Consider the following 15,192-nt stretch of genomic DNA (forward strand, 5'->3'; position numbering starts at 1 on the left):
TATCTTTGCTACACAAAATCTCCAAAGTAGCTTACAAGCAGCTTGAAACAAAACACACCCCCAGCGAAACAAAAACATTTAATTTGAAGTCAAACAAATAAATAAATTTAGCTAAAATTTAAAGTTGCATGATGATATCTCTGGAATTGCCTTTTGCTGCTTGCACAATGTTTCACTGAATATTCTTGTGTCTCTTAATCTGAAAAATATAGTGTATCCATTGCAGAATTGCCAGTTCTAGGGAGGTAGTTAGTTGTGTTAGTTGGCTGCCACCAAAGCTGCAGTCTTGTGAAAACTTAAAAACAAACACATTTTAGGACACAAGTTTTTAAGTTACTGCTCACTTTGATATAAGTATGATATGTATTTGTATAGCAGGGATATTTACGCTTAAATCTACTAACAGAGGGATGGGGAGGAGGTTTAAGAAAAATAGATTATGCCACAACGTTAAAAGTTAAGACATTCAAACCAGAAGAGGTTATTTCTGCATCCTTGGGCATTTAACAAAAGCTATTCAACAAACACATATGCAGACTTCCTACTCTTGGATTTGGACTACAAAAGTAGTTGTTTCTCATGAGTACACACTGCAGATCCATCCTACTTTGGCATTTCTTCAACAGTTAAATGAAGCATTTAATGTTCTAACCAGATCTTGCTTTTATGTGGGTTTTGCAGTGTAACATCACACCTGCATATTGGGAAACTGGGCCTGCTGCTTAGGGTATAAACTTCTGCCAATTAATATTGTGAGTTGAGGCATCTGATAAAATAATCTAAGAAAAGCTTATGTTGCAATAAATATGTTTACATTTTTAGAGTTATACGTTAACTCATTAGTTGCTGATATGAACTAATCAGCAGTAGATATTTTCCCATCTACCAGCAGCAGAGTATTTAACCCCCTCGGGGACCCTATAAATAATCTGAAGATCACAAGAGGAGAGGTTGGGGGTTGAGTATAATCCTTGAACAAAATCTCGGAACAAACCGTGGTTAGTGTAAGCGTCGTGTGTGAGTTTGCCAGTAGGTAGAGACTGACCTGATATTACCACCCCCCCTTAAATTCTAGACTGAGGAGGATCAAGATCATCTAGTAAGCCAAGTACACTTTCATAAATGATAAGTAACACTGTTAGCACAGAACTTGATGGATTGTTTTCCCCATAATCTATCTTGTTTTCTGTTACTATTTGAAAGTTACTTAGATTGCTCATAAGCAGAAAACCTTCCACCACCACCACCCCCAGTGCAAAATCACCATCTTATTGCTGTCATCACACTTTATGGCATCCCCTGGTTGGATTTTCAAGGCAAGAGACATTCAGAAGATACCTGCCATTTATTGCCTACCTCTGCATTGCAACCCACTACTCCTTGGTGATCTCCTGCCCAAATATTAATAAAGTTGACCCTGCTCAGTTTCTGAGATCTGATGAGACCGGTCTAGTCCCAAGTTAACATGTTCTATTGTACAACAGGCTCAGGAAACAAAAATAAATCATTTATTTACAAGTACTTACACTTTTTGTACATAATAACAAAGGAAAGCTAGTTAGGCCCTGAACATACTTCTGCATAAGTTACTACTTTTGAATAAGAGTTAGTGGAAATGATCACTAAATTCCAATTCCGATATTTTTTTTTTCAGGGCATTTGATGGTGAACATAGATAAGAAAAACTTTCTAAATCATTTTTACATGATCCTGTAGCTTGTAGATCTCTTGAGTCCCATATACATATGCAGTCTCATTCAGTTGTCATATGTGCAAGTCACTAAAATATTGCCAATAAGCATAGCAATTTCAGTTGCATTGGCTTCTAGGTCTCAAAGCAGTCTGTGGTTCAGTGCATTTAAGACAGATGAAAGCAGACAAGATGATGAAGAATGGCAACAGTTCAGATATAACATGTAACAGCTGCTTATTTTAGCTATGGACTATTTTATGAAACCGAAAATTGGCTCTCAGATCATTAAAATTCTGACTTGCCTTGACCAATGCTGGTTTCGTTGCTTTCACTCCGGCCAGGTACTGCTATAGCCAAAGAGCGTTTGAGAGCATTGCTGGAAACGAAGTCAGCATACCCGTATTCCTGCCTCTCACAAAATTGTAGTTAAGACTAATTGTAGTTAATAAACCATAGACCAACATGGAAGTGCCCGTTCGCAGCCTGGTTTGGCATCCCACAGTTAGGGGAGTGTTCTGTGTTCATACAATTATGTTCATACAGTTACACTGACTGTTAAGTCATGGTTTTGTATCACACTTGACTGGCAATTTTCATTTTGAGAATCCTTAGTGGAATTCAGCCCATTAATAGTGCAAGTCCTTAATATGCAAGGGGGCATAAGCAGTACCTCGTGAGGTTTATAGATGGCAGTTATAAATTCACCTCTAGCTATATTTGGCATTTAGTTTATGCATTGACTGTGCCTGCTTGAACTGTGACTAGTGTGTAATAGACTCCTTTCTCAGCCAGTAGTTGCTGGTGTGTTCCTTGTTCTATGACTTTCCCATTTTGGATCACAGCTATGCTGTCAGCATTCTGAACTGTAGATAACCGATGAGCTATTATAATGCAGGTACGACCTTGTCTGGCTTTATCCAGGGCTTCTTGGACTACCTGTTGGAAATGACAATTTGCATGAATGAGAAATGTTGTCCCTTTTTTGTCATTCTGAGGGTCTCCCCCCCTCCCACTACAGGGTGAGAAATCCCTGTATGTTCTATGGCTACTCATTCCTGTAAGTGTTCCATAGTATTACTAAATCCTTTTATAGTAGATGCAAGTGTTCAAAAATCAAGTGATAAAAACAAGTCCTCAGAAATTGTTTTCATGTGTATTGATATGTGATTATGCTAGATTTATAAAACGGAACAAGGAATTTATCTATGAAGGCACACCTCCAATTCCTTTCACAGGCATACAGTACCCTGTTGATGGGCATCCTATGCTTTTGATTCTCCCTTCCCTTAACATAAACCGCAAAGAATTACCTTTTCACTTTCAGTATCAAGTGCAGAAGTTGCTTCATCTAGTAGAAGAATTTTTGGATAGCGGATTAAGGCTCGCGCAATAGCGATGCGTTGTTTCTGGCCCCCAGAGAGCTGAGCCCCTTTGTCTCCCACAGAAGTATTATATTTCTGTGTGCAATAAAGATTAATTTACTCAAACCTGCTAGGTCACAATCTCATTTGATACATTTGACATACATGAAATGACTCAGAGTGTATTAAATATTAAGAACTCCATGACCAGTAATTCTGAGGTATACACATCTTGTTAAAAAAGCTGTGAGTCCAGTTTCCTGATGCATTACTCTGCAGTTCAGAGAAAGACGGCACGTGAACTGCCGAACTGCTACAACAACCATCCATATTCTGCCAGCAAAATTATAGCTGGTGCCATGTCCAGTGAAGCAGCTCCGGCATACGGAGTCAGTACAACTCTTGTCTATGGTTCACCAAAAAGAGGCCCGTCTAGCACAAATTAAGGGATATTTTTTGCAAGGAAACATGGTGAATTAATGAAACACACAGCTTGATAACACAGAAAGGCAAAATGTCATTAGCTGATGGAACACATCCAAAAGAAGTGGCTAATACAATCCTGAGAAACACTGTTCAATCACATTTGCTTATATAGCATAGTCTGATCAGAAGCTGAAAGGAATGAGTTAACAAAGGGCAAAATTCCTGGGTAAAGAAGGATTCTTCAGCTCTTCCTGCAGGAAGGCTACCTAAAACCACAGCATTAACATGGGCATTTGGAGGTAATAGAATCCCCAAGTTTAGGCAATTCAATTCACCCAGTTCAATTCATGATAGTCACAATGTGGCTTAACAGTCTGGGTTTGTGCAGAAAGTCAAGTGAGAACTGCAAAGCAACATCTTTTGGAAATCCATGTCATATCTTAGTAAAACAGCCCAAGGGACAGGAAGGAATAAGGTGGGTAAACATCATGGTCCTGGAGTTATGACTGGGGTGGCAAATGCTTCCCCAATGACTTATGATAGTCAGGCAGGGGGAAATCTGCATAAACTCTACACCAGTCTGCATAAACTGAGCCAGCCATCGCTGCTAATAATTGTTATCACCGAGAAGCACGCGTTGTGAAGTGCTTTTAAAAAAAGCATTCCTATTTTAAAAATAGTTCAGTGTTATCAGCAAATCCTTTGTGTTTCATTTGTGTCACCACCTGCCTATACTGCCTTTTTAACACACACCTAATTAGACCACCAATTCTGTTTAAATTTACTTCCAGGGAATAGAACGCAAAGTCCTAAAAAGCGAGAAAACAAAGAAGCAAAGGACTCTGCTGAGTATCTTTCACTAATTTATGTGTTAGGAGATATATTACACCCTTGCAAAAATGAATAGCGAGTGTGCAGTTCATTATAAGGGAGTGGCAGGATATAAATATAATAATAATAATAATAATAATAATAATAATGAATAAATTGATGATGTCGCTGCAAAACAAAGTTATGAAGTTTGAAATGTAAGATGCTGAATATAAATATACCCCACCAGTAATGAGGACTAGTGAATGTTACAGATAATATCTTCACATATACAATGAAGGGGGTACTGGGGAGAAATATTTTCTGTTTCATATGTTCTCCTAAATATGATCTCGATAACTACGTTGTGTGATCACCTTTTCCCCCCTTTCCGTATCCTTCCTTTGCTATCCTGTATTTTTTAAAGACACAAAGAAGCCACTTACATCTGGTAGGGATTCAATGAAGGAGTGTATGTTGGCTGCTTTCGCGACGTTTACAATTTCGTCATGCGACACCATTCGGCTGTTATCACCGTAGGCGATGTTCTCAGCTATGCTGCAGTCAAAGAGGACCGGTTCTTGAGAGACTATTCCAATCTGAGATCTCAGCCACTGAACGTTTAACTCTTTCGCATTCTGCTTATCCAACAGCTAAAGAAAGAAGAAAGCGAGTTAACACTTCCGAAGTGGGGAAACACGAGCAAACTTCAAAAATATATTTCTAGTCTGTCAAGGGGCCGCAGACAAGTCCTTTAAACGCACTTCGATATTTACGACACTCCTTATCACACCATTCAACGGTGAATTATATAGGCTTGTGAAATGCTTGTGCAGCCTGCAGCACATTTCTAAGCAATGTTACACCCTTCTATGGAAGCCAGTGGGCTTAGGATAGAGCTCTACTTTGAACTGTGCTGAAAGTGACTATGGCCACGCTGCACATTACATTGTGAATCCTTATCTATGAAGAGCGGGGGATACTCTTTGCCTCTTGGTCCCATGCTGCCCCCTCCACCACCACTTTAACTTTGTTAGGGGAAATATGAGATACGAAATAGTTTGGTCTTTTGTCCCTTAAAAGCAATGGGTGGGGGTACAAATTCAATCCTCAGAATGGCAGGCTATAGCCAATCCCCGGTTCCCAGGAAATAATTGGGTTCCCTACAGCTGCTTTTCGCTGTCTAGTATTAAGCATTCACTTCCGTGTCAAGTTTTTGAACCAACATATTGTGTTGTTTGACCTCAGTGCTGAATTCTAACAGCCCACTTGCTGCCGGGCTCAGCTCCATATATCTGTGATAAGGTGCAAAGGATGACCTGCCTTGCTTTATGCCAATAAAAGGTTACTGACTGACTGACTGACCTGCCTTGCAGGGCTATAATATAACCAGCCAAGGTGGCATAACAGCCTAGTGTTTTTACAAGTAATACACTTTGGCATGGGCTCACATGACTGAACACTGCTCCATGAAGGAAGACCCCATTCAGTATCCCCGCCCAGACTCACGTTCCCCACTCCAGTGAGAATCAGCAATGCATGTAAAGCATTCTGAATTTTCTAAGGCATTCTCTTTATTTAGGCAATTTTTATCCTGGAAAAGTTGCCCAAGATGGCTCCCCTGGGTCCGTATCAGCCTCATTTCAGACCCTGTAGACTTCTACAGAAAGGCTTCACCTACCTGGCCTAGAGGAATACATATGAGACAAAGCAGAGACTTGAGATTCAAGCTATTTCGTGCTTTAAAATCTAAACGTTTTGTGTTGGACTCAAGAAGCCAACTGGCAGCAAAAGCAACTGAGACAGCAGTGGTTACACCCAGTCAGGACCCTGGCTGCTATGTTTTGTTCCAGCTCACACATTTGAACCATTATCCTGGGCAGCCCCATGGAGAGTTTGCTATGGTAGTCCACTCTGAATGTTACCAAGCCTTAGTATTAATGGCCAAGTCAGTTTTTATGTGGAATGGCTCCAGTAGGTACCCTTTGTAATTTCCACCATTTCATGGACACAGAGGAATCCAAAATACCTCCCATATCTGCTTTTGCAGGGGAATGTGACATGCTCAAAACAGGTTTTACACCCTTTCCTTTATCACTGTCCAAATATTGTATTAATTGAAAACTGGTTTTAATCCAGGACACTTACGGCAGACCTTACGTATTCTAAATATTGATTTCATCAGTTAATTTGATGAACTATGCAATTAAAAACTGCATTTCTTTACATGGATTGTAAACAATTGAACATTTATACAGGGTTGCCAGTCCCTGGTTGGAAAAGCCTTGGAGATTTGCAGTTGGCAGCTATGGAGGAGGGGGATCTCAGTGGGGTACAATGCTATAGAGTCTACCTTCCAAAATAGCTATTTTCTCCATGGGAACTAATCTCTGTAGTCTGGAGACCAGTTGTAACTGGGGAACATTTCTAAGTTCCTCCTGGAGACTGGCAACCCTACAGATCTTAAAATAATATGAGGAAAGAATTCTGAAGTGTATTTTGTTATTTGGAATATTCCAGGTTTGGCCCTTCGTTGCTATCAATACTGATGGAAAATAAAGTCAAATAATTCCATCATTAAACAGGCATTGAAAGATATTAACCAAGAAAAGAAATGTTTTATTACTAAATCTCATTTGCTCATTCCCATTTTGCAGTATTGACCATCACTCCAGAGCAAGGGTGCTCAAAGCACTGTGACAAAAGCTTGGATCCTGTGGGGGATTTCTATTTATAATTTTTGCGGATTCCCCACTGCAACAATCTGACCTTCCCCATCCTGTTCCTAGGGTTCCCCTGTCCCCACATTTGGGAGAGCGTTTTCCAGTTCAGCAATATGTGTTTCCATTTTAAGAATGATTCAATGTAATCATATCACAAATCTAAAAAAAATCCATTTCTCTTCAGTAACTATTTACACTGGGAGAACTACTGCAGAAATCTACAATGTTCCATTATTCTTGTTAAAAGCAATATAGACCTACCACTACTCCACTGAAAGGGTCGTAGAATCTTTCCAGCAACTGGACCACGGTGCTCTTCCCACAGCCACTGCTTCCCACGAGAGCCAACGTCTTTCCCTTTTCTATTGCGACATTCAGTCCTTGGAGCACTGAGACATCTGGCCGGGTTGGATAGTTGAAGGCTACTTCCTTGAGGGCAATGTCACTGCTAAATTGGTCCTAGAATTAATGTAACAGCCATGCCTTTAGAAAGTGGCTGAGTTAAACTCCAGGAGAGGGTGACTTTGAATCATGTTGATAGGCTTGGAATTTGCAATTTTCCTTGGTTAAAGTAAACAGTGCAATTCTAATTCTGCATTTGTAAGATGGACAGAGCTAGAAATCTGCCAGTGGAAACTGAGGGCTGGTCCCAGTGGGATCCTCTTCCACTGAGACAAGCCTGAACTGCTTCCCCCCTGTTCTTTAGGGCTCCTTCCAGAGGAGCTGAACAAACGAGGCACTTATTTCTTCTGACTCCTAGTCCAGCAATCACCACAGACACCACCGTTGGTGTTGTGGATGGGCTATGATTTGAATGGCACAATGGCCCTTTCACATGACAGAATGCATATCATATTAGATACTCCAGGTCTTCCAGATGACCACAGATAAACCTCAAACTAAGATTCTAGTCCTCACTCAGCAATAAAGATCTCGGGACATTGCTGGAGAAAACAATGTCCGCAATCCAGAGGCTGTTGGAGGACAGGAGGCCTCAGAGCAGGGACAACAACAAGGCAATTTCAACACATCAGTAAAAATAGTGTTACACCAGCTGAATGGCTACATTAGGTAAGCATTTCACTGCATTTAACGGGTGCAGAAATGCACCAAGTGTTTGGGATCTTTTGATAGGTTAGAAAATAAAATCCTGTCATCCACTTACAGGCTTCAGTCCTTCCTCACTGTAATTGTCTATGGCAGGTACTGTTTCAAACAACTGGAACATGTGAGCGGCTGACACTTTGGCTTTGGCATAATCTGGTGTAAATGAAGAAGTCTGCCCTAGTGCCATGGCGCCAAAGACAATGCAGGAGAATACCCTGGAAATGCAAGCAAAAGTGAATGAGATAACTTGACTGCTGAAAGCAGGATATTGAGATTACAGTATTTGCGGTGAAATGGCAATAAAAATATACAACTAATGCTAATGCATGATGCTAGTTCCTGCCCTGGCATGTCACAAGCTGCAGAATCAGGACAACAACTTTCTGCCCCTCTCTCAGAGGCTATGCCCCTGCCCCAGAAATCAGGTTGAAACAAGGGAGCATTTTTTACCAATACAAATTATATTAGAGAGGTACTCAGGTCTGACAGCAAAAGAAAAGATAAAGAACCTTTTAAGCTATGAGAACCCCCAAATTACCCAATGTACCGCTAAATTCTGTGCTGCCGCCATTAAGATGTGCAAAAATTTCACACTACATTTTTGTGCATTCCTTATCATAATCATAAGTTTGCAAATTGTATATAAATTACTGTTTTATTTTATTATTCTGAGTTTGAAATGCATTCAACGTTTCACTTTGCATTTGTTGTTTCGGTCTAAATGACAGTAAATAAAGTGTTGTTGGATGACAGTTTAAAAGGTCAATGACAGGCCCCTTGGGGTGAGGAAGCAATGCTGCACCTTCTGGCCCCGGCCTGCTGAATGCATCTGTCCTGCTTTTGCACCCAGAGGATGCCCCTGAATTAATGTTTGCGTAGGGCCTACACATGGAAGATCTAATGCACACAGATCCAGGCTGCATGGCTGATTCCTGGATTGTGTGAGGGACACTGATTGTTCATTTCGGTCTCATGCATATTGTAGCTTAAATATGCCAGGTCTACACAGCCACTCCATCCATATTTGGATGACTGCTAAGCCATGAAGTAGGACAAGCGCACATACTCCATCTTTGGTGCTACTGCAGAATGGGAGTTGAGCTTTCAAACGCAGAAGTTCAGGAGCACAGTTGGTATCAACTCATTCAATTAATGTAGTAGTGAAGTTTAAAAAAACAGACTCTAGAAATATACTACCTTGACCTACTCCATTTGAGAAAGGTAGCTATACCGTTTCCGCACTGGAGGCTTCGTGCTGGGCTTTGAGCTGGGGCAGGTTGCCCTTGTCTGCCCTGGATTTGTGCGCCCACATGGGAGCTGGAGCAGCGAAGTTCCTAGTGTGGAAACGGTAAAGACTCACCCAGGCACTTCAGGTAACCTCCATCCAAAGTAAAATAATCCAAGCCAGTGCCCACATGAACTGGGAAAGCAACCTCAGGTTGTCTCTGAATGGTAGACGAACTCTCCCATTTCCTGTCATCTTAACAAACACAAGGAGACCTGGATGGACTTAAAAAAAAAAAAAGACAACAGAAATACTTACAAGAAAACAGATTTAAAATCCATGTAGTCATTTCCTACAAGAAAGGCACCAAACCGAAAACACCCTGCATAGGTGAAGTACATCATTGCTTGGGAAAGAGCATATGTCAGTCCGTGAATATGTGCTTTCTTCACAGAATTTCTGAAACAAAAAAAGTTTTGTTGGTTTTTCTGCACATGGGTATATCCAGAACTACTGTATTAATTAAAATCCTGGTTCCCAACCTGGTTCCCAACCTGCCTCCCCACAGATGACACCACCAAAGTTGTTCCTCTCGGTTACGGAGCAGGAGCACGGAATGAAAGACATGGTTACCTTTTGTTGGTGGTGGCCAGGAGTTTAAGGAAGGATCATATATTTCCAGCCCAGCTCTGCTGGTTGGGGCAGACTCAGGGCTACATTAGATACATACAACATTCTGACTATGCCTTCAAAAAGAATAAATTAAAGGGAAAAGGGAAAGCAATACTGAAGTTTTTTGGTTTTTGTTTTAAATTGAAGACTCTCTCTGAAGTCCTACCATCATGCTAAATGGTCAGCCAGATTTCACAAGACTAGTGCTTGGGGAAAAGGCAGATCATTTGAAGGCAAGCCCTGAGCATAACAAATTGACTGTCAAGTCACAGCTTCCCATTGGCAACCCCATCGGCTTTGAGGCTGGGAGTTCTGCAGATGGTGCTCCCAAGCAATTGTTCTTTTTCAACAGCACTTACAGGGAATCCCAGTTTGGACCGAGACTGTGATGCAGAAGGAATGAGGGAGGAGTCAAACACCCTCTCCTCACATTGTTTTTCTTGTCTGAAAAAGCCCATGGAACTGCCCATAGGCCAGACAAACAGACATTGTATGCAAACCTCACAGGCATGCTCTAGTGGGGCAGACACCAACTATGTGGGGTCCTAACAAAACTTGATTCCAATAACACCTTTAAGACCAACGAAGATTTATTCAAAGCGTGAGCTTTCGAGTCCATGCTACTGGACTCAAATTTTGTTGTGCTACTTCAGGCCAACACGGCTACCCACTTGAATCTACGTGGGGTCATGTCAGCTTGCTAAAACAGCCAGGGAAAACAGACTTCAAAAACACCCTTCTTCCTCGCTGCAATACAAATCGGGTTCCTCTGAGCATGAAATGTACGGACTACTTTGACCAGTGCATTTGGAACTCCAAGTGATGGAGTAGGGGTTGAAATAATATTTTCTTAATTATTATTCTGTAAAGAGAAGCTTGGTGTACCAGACTGTTTCGTAACAGGAGGCCAAGAAACTTGTTCTTGACTGTATTTTGAAATGTTACCAAGGCTGATATGTTCTATTCTCAAGGCTGGATGCAATTGTTTATATTAACAAGAGAACTCTTGCAACCTTTTCCTGGTGACTTAGCATAATAGCAATGGGTGGCCCTGTGGGATGTGCAAGGGGTGGAGACCCCAAAAAGCATCATCTTTCCCTGCCTTCAATGGAACATTATAAAGTCTCATGCAATCCTTTGTTCTACACACAAGCTCTTTTGGGACCAACCCACCTGTCATTTTTGTTCTTCTGCAGTTGAATAAAAATCATAAAAGGTTTTCCAGTCTAGCGGTCACTCTATTTGGGTACTGCACACTACGCAAACAATCCTAAAAGGCCCAGACCAGGCCCTGGGCCATCAGAAGGTCAAGTCTGTTTTGGTCTGAGTCAGGTCAGCTGCTCTTACCTGTATGGCCCCACCAAACTCTCTCGATACATTTGTTCAAATTTTCTCTCCTGAGTGAGGGAAACAACGGTTCGGATATTCCCTATTGCTTCGGTTGCAATCTGTAAAACAAGGGAACGCATGACCAAAACTTACTAGGGCCCCAATTAGAATTTGTACCAGCCAACCTGGAGCAGGGGATTAACTTATAAATAGCAATTAATTGGTTTTCACAGTCTGGCACTCCTCTGACTTTAAAATGAACTTCCAGATCCTGGCACCAAAACGCAAGCATTGTCAGGGTCAGCTCAGCAGTCACACAGATTGTGTCGGTGGCCCTGTATTCCTAAAATGACCCTGCGGTCCCGTAAGAGCACTAGCTTTGTGCAGCTGCAGAGAGGGCGCAACACATGTGGGAGGGGAAATGCAAGCTTCTCATCTCTTCTCCACCTCCTTTTAAAGGATTGTCAACCTCCAGCTAGTGGCTGAGATAATCTCCAGGTGACAGAGTTCACTTTGGAAGGTGGACTGTAGGGCATGATCTCCCCAAACCCAACCCATTTATGTAACCCGCCACGAGTCCACGGACAGTGGCAGGATAGAAATTAAAATAATAAATAAATAATCCTCCTCAGACTCCACCCCCAAAATCATCAAGTATTTCCCAGCTCAGATACAGCAGTCCCTTTCATGAAATCCCTGTTATTTCCAGCCATTATCATTAGAAATCAGAAGATAATACTGCGAGAACTGGCTGGAATCCCTTTTTTAACAGTATACTTGGTGAACTGAGACATTGTGACCAACCTCTCTTTGTTCTGAGTGGGTGCACAAATGAGCCATGCTGAATCATTCCCCTCCCCACTCATGCCCACAGCATGACTGAAAATTTCCTGATTTGGAAAGACTTGGGCATTTCCCATTTGCCACAGTAGTAAAGCACACCTGGACAAACTACAATTTTCTACTTGCCCCAAAAGAGGAGTTCTAAATTACAGTTTCAACCTAATTTGTGGGGAAGAAATAGACTCTGGTTTACCCAAGAATGGGCATTCGGGTGTAACAGAAAATTGGTGTTTGACTCAAGGTTTCCCAGACAGGAATCGTTCAGTCATCCTGAGCTCATGACAAGAGGAAGGGAAAGCGCAAGTGTGATAGGAAGCTGTGTTAATGCCCATGATATTCTTTTTTTAATCCCACAGTCATTATTGTGACACCCAAATATGTCAGTTTAGGAGCTGTTACAGTATGTCTCTTCCCTTCACTATTCAAATCTGGAGCATCTTCTGTCCTCCACTCCACATACAATGGTTAATAAACTTCCAATCCAGTTTAGAAGTAGACTTTATTATTATTATTATTTCTTCTTATTATTGTTATTTTGATTTATTACCTGCCACTCCCAGCTGGCTCATAGTGGGTTACATGTGTCTGAATAAAATCCCCATAAAACCCTCATTAAAACCCCACACAGAAAAACAATACAATCTCACTAATCAAGAAGAAGATACAGCAGAAAATTTACTAGTCTATTCTCATTCCCCCAATAAAACATCTGATAGGCCATACCTGGTCATGTGACAAGCATGCCTTAAAGGAGAAGCCTCTAATTTCTCTCAACTTCTGTCGGTCCTGGATTTTTTCTCCCTTCTCTGCCTTTTTTGATCCTTGGCTCCTCTCCCCCCCCCCTCAAGAAAAGAAAGAGGCTTTGCTCCCCGCCCCCTTCTGAACTACCCTAACCACGTGCAGAACACTTTCCTGTTTCAATGGGGAGGGCGGGTAGAGGAAGACCCGAGTTCAAAGCAATCTGAATTCAACAGGATTGACAATGGAATAAACAAAGTAAGTGCAGACTCTGCCCTGGGAGGGGGCCATACAAATCTTCCTAGCCGCACCAGCCTCAATTATAGACCTGGTGGAAGCGCTCCATCTTGCAGGCCCTACAGAATGTTAAAGGCTCCTGCAGGGCCCACAATTCCTCTGGGAGCTCATTCCACCAGGTAGGGGACAGGACCAAAAAGGCCCTGGCCCTGGTCGAGGCCAGGCACGCTTCCCTGGGGCCAGGAATGACCAAACAAATTAGTACCCGCAGAATGTAAAGCCCTGCGGGGGGTATAGTGCTTTGCCTGTTCTGCACAAGAAAATCCAGCTGCAAAAGTACAATTGAAAGTGCATTATTGTTCATAATATGTGGAAGGAGTTCCAGAGACTAGGACAACACTGTCCTGGGCTGGCTTGGACTCAGTTCCAGGGCAGTGAGAAGGAGTCACTGCCCAGGTTACACAAGGAGGGGAGGGGTCTGAGTTGCAGCATATCATCATCAAGGGAAGAGCTGAAAGAGAGATTTGTGTTGGAAGAAGGCTAAGGGGAAGAATTTAAAAGGTTTATTTGGGAAGAGATCTGTATCACAATCAAAAAGAGTAATGATGGAAGTAACAGACAGCATATCTTCATTGCGCCAGATACTTACCTTTCCTGCACCTTCAAGTTCCTTCTTATCTTTCTGGGCATGACCAGCCAACATTCTCATTTCAATAAGCCCTGATACAGCGATGATTGGCACCACAATCAAGATCAGAAGTGTCAGTTGCCAGCCATATACCAGTGAGATAATAATCCCTGTTCCAAGGTTGGCAATGTTTTGGGCAATCAAACCCAGCCTGGCCCCTGTAGCCTGAGGAAGGGGAAAACAAATTGCAGATGTTACTATTACTGCAAATGCTGGTCGAACACCCCTTTTGTTCTGTGGATGGTTTGTTAACAGTGCTTGAAGTATGGTAAGATGCAGTGGAATGCCAGCGACCTGTAGCATTGTGTTTGTGATATCTTGTGTCTGAACAAGACTAGTTGTCAACAGGTTCTGCAGAGCTTGGAAGCTGAGCTCTGAGCAAGAACGCTGCCTCTGGGCAAGGCTAGATGGACATAGCCTGCATCCCATTCCTAGGCTTGCCCAGGCCAGAGCTGGTTATGGAGACGAGGCTGGAAAGACACCACAAGTAGGCACCTGGAAAGATAGTTGGCTTTTCTTTCAGTAACTGACCCACCCCCTCATTTGTCTTCCCAGCTGCCTACCCCTGCAGTATCTGCCTGTCTCTCCCATCTTTGCAAACAGCTCTGGCCTACCTGGACAAGGCTAGAGAAATTGTTTCAATATACCAGCTCACTGTACTTCTTACCAAGCCTTGGCAATGAAGAAGTGCATGCAATGACAGAAGATTCAGGTTCAGGAGCACCTTAGAGACCAACAAGATTTTTGGGACATATGCTTTCAAAAGTCAAAGCTCCCTTTTTGAGAAGATACAATGCCTAATATTAGGTTGGGTTGTAATCTTTTTGACCTGTAGTAGTAACAGTGTTCTTGATTGTAATGGTCAAGTGACGGTATATATGTATGTATGTATAGATTTTTATACTGCCCCTTTCACGGATATTTGACTAGGGGTGGTTCACAACAACAATTATAAATAATTACAATCAGAATAAAACAATTAAAACAATTGATCAACCATGAGTCTTTATTTCTACCTCCCCATCTCACATTCAGGAGGGGGTGAGTAACTTTAGGGAGGGCCCCATGTGATGATGTCATTTTCCTAATATACTTAATGCTTGGTAGCAAAGAGTTCATGTGGCAGTCACATATCTAAGGATGGTTAATGAACCACATGCTACACTAAATTCATCCTATTCTGTCCTACTGAGAACTCTTGGAGAACAGGGGAAGTTCCAATAGACTGGAGTAGAGCAAACGCAATCCCCATGTTTTTAAAAGGAGGGGGAAGAAGTCCCCAACAACTACCATCCAGGCAGTTTAACTTGAGTACCATTAATCCACTGCCATTTTTACCT

At 42.0% G+C, this 15,192-nt stretch overlaps 1 protein-coding gene across 2 annotated transcripts in view; it reads right to left on the bottom strand.

Moving 5' to 3' along the window:
- Positions 1-1,486: 1,486 nt before the first annotated feature.
- The window catches only part of LOC143820838 (ATP-dependent translocase ABCB1-like), a 47,442-nt gene continuing 33,736 nt past the window's right edge, over positions 1,487-15,192 (bottom strand). For both annotated transcript variants that reach the window (XM_077304141.1, XM_077304140.1), the window contains exons 21-28: positions 13,814-14,017; positions 11,365-11,465; positions 9,664-9,804; positions 8,179-8,335; positions 7,275-7,472; positions 4,737-4,943; positions 3,004-3,150; positions 1,487-2,629 (exon numbers count right to left, since the gene is read on the bottom strand). In XM_077304141.1, coding sequence (XP_077160256.1) covers positions 2,423-2,629; positions 3,004-3,150; positions 4,737-4,943; positions 7,275-7,472; positions 8,179-8,335; positions 9,664-9,804; positions 11,365-11,465; positions 13,814-14,017 — 1,362 coding nt within the window. In that variant the 3' untranslated portion in view covers positions 1,487-2,422. The remainder of the gene's footprint in view (positions 2,630-3,003; positions 3,151-4,736; positions 4,944-7,274; positions 7,473-8,178; positions 8,336-9,663; positions 9,805-11,364; positions 11,466-13,813; positions 14,018-15,192) is intronic.

This window comes from Paroedura picta, chromosome 11 (genome assembly GCF_049243985.1).
Source record: "Paroedura picta isolate Pp20150507F chromosome 11, Ppicta_v3.0, whole genome shotgun sequence".
Taxonomy (NCBI): Eukaryota; Metazoa; Chordata; class Lepidosauria; order Squamata; family Gekkonidae; genus Paroedura; species Paroedura picta.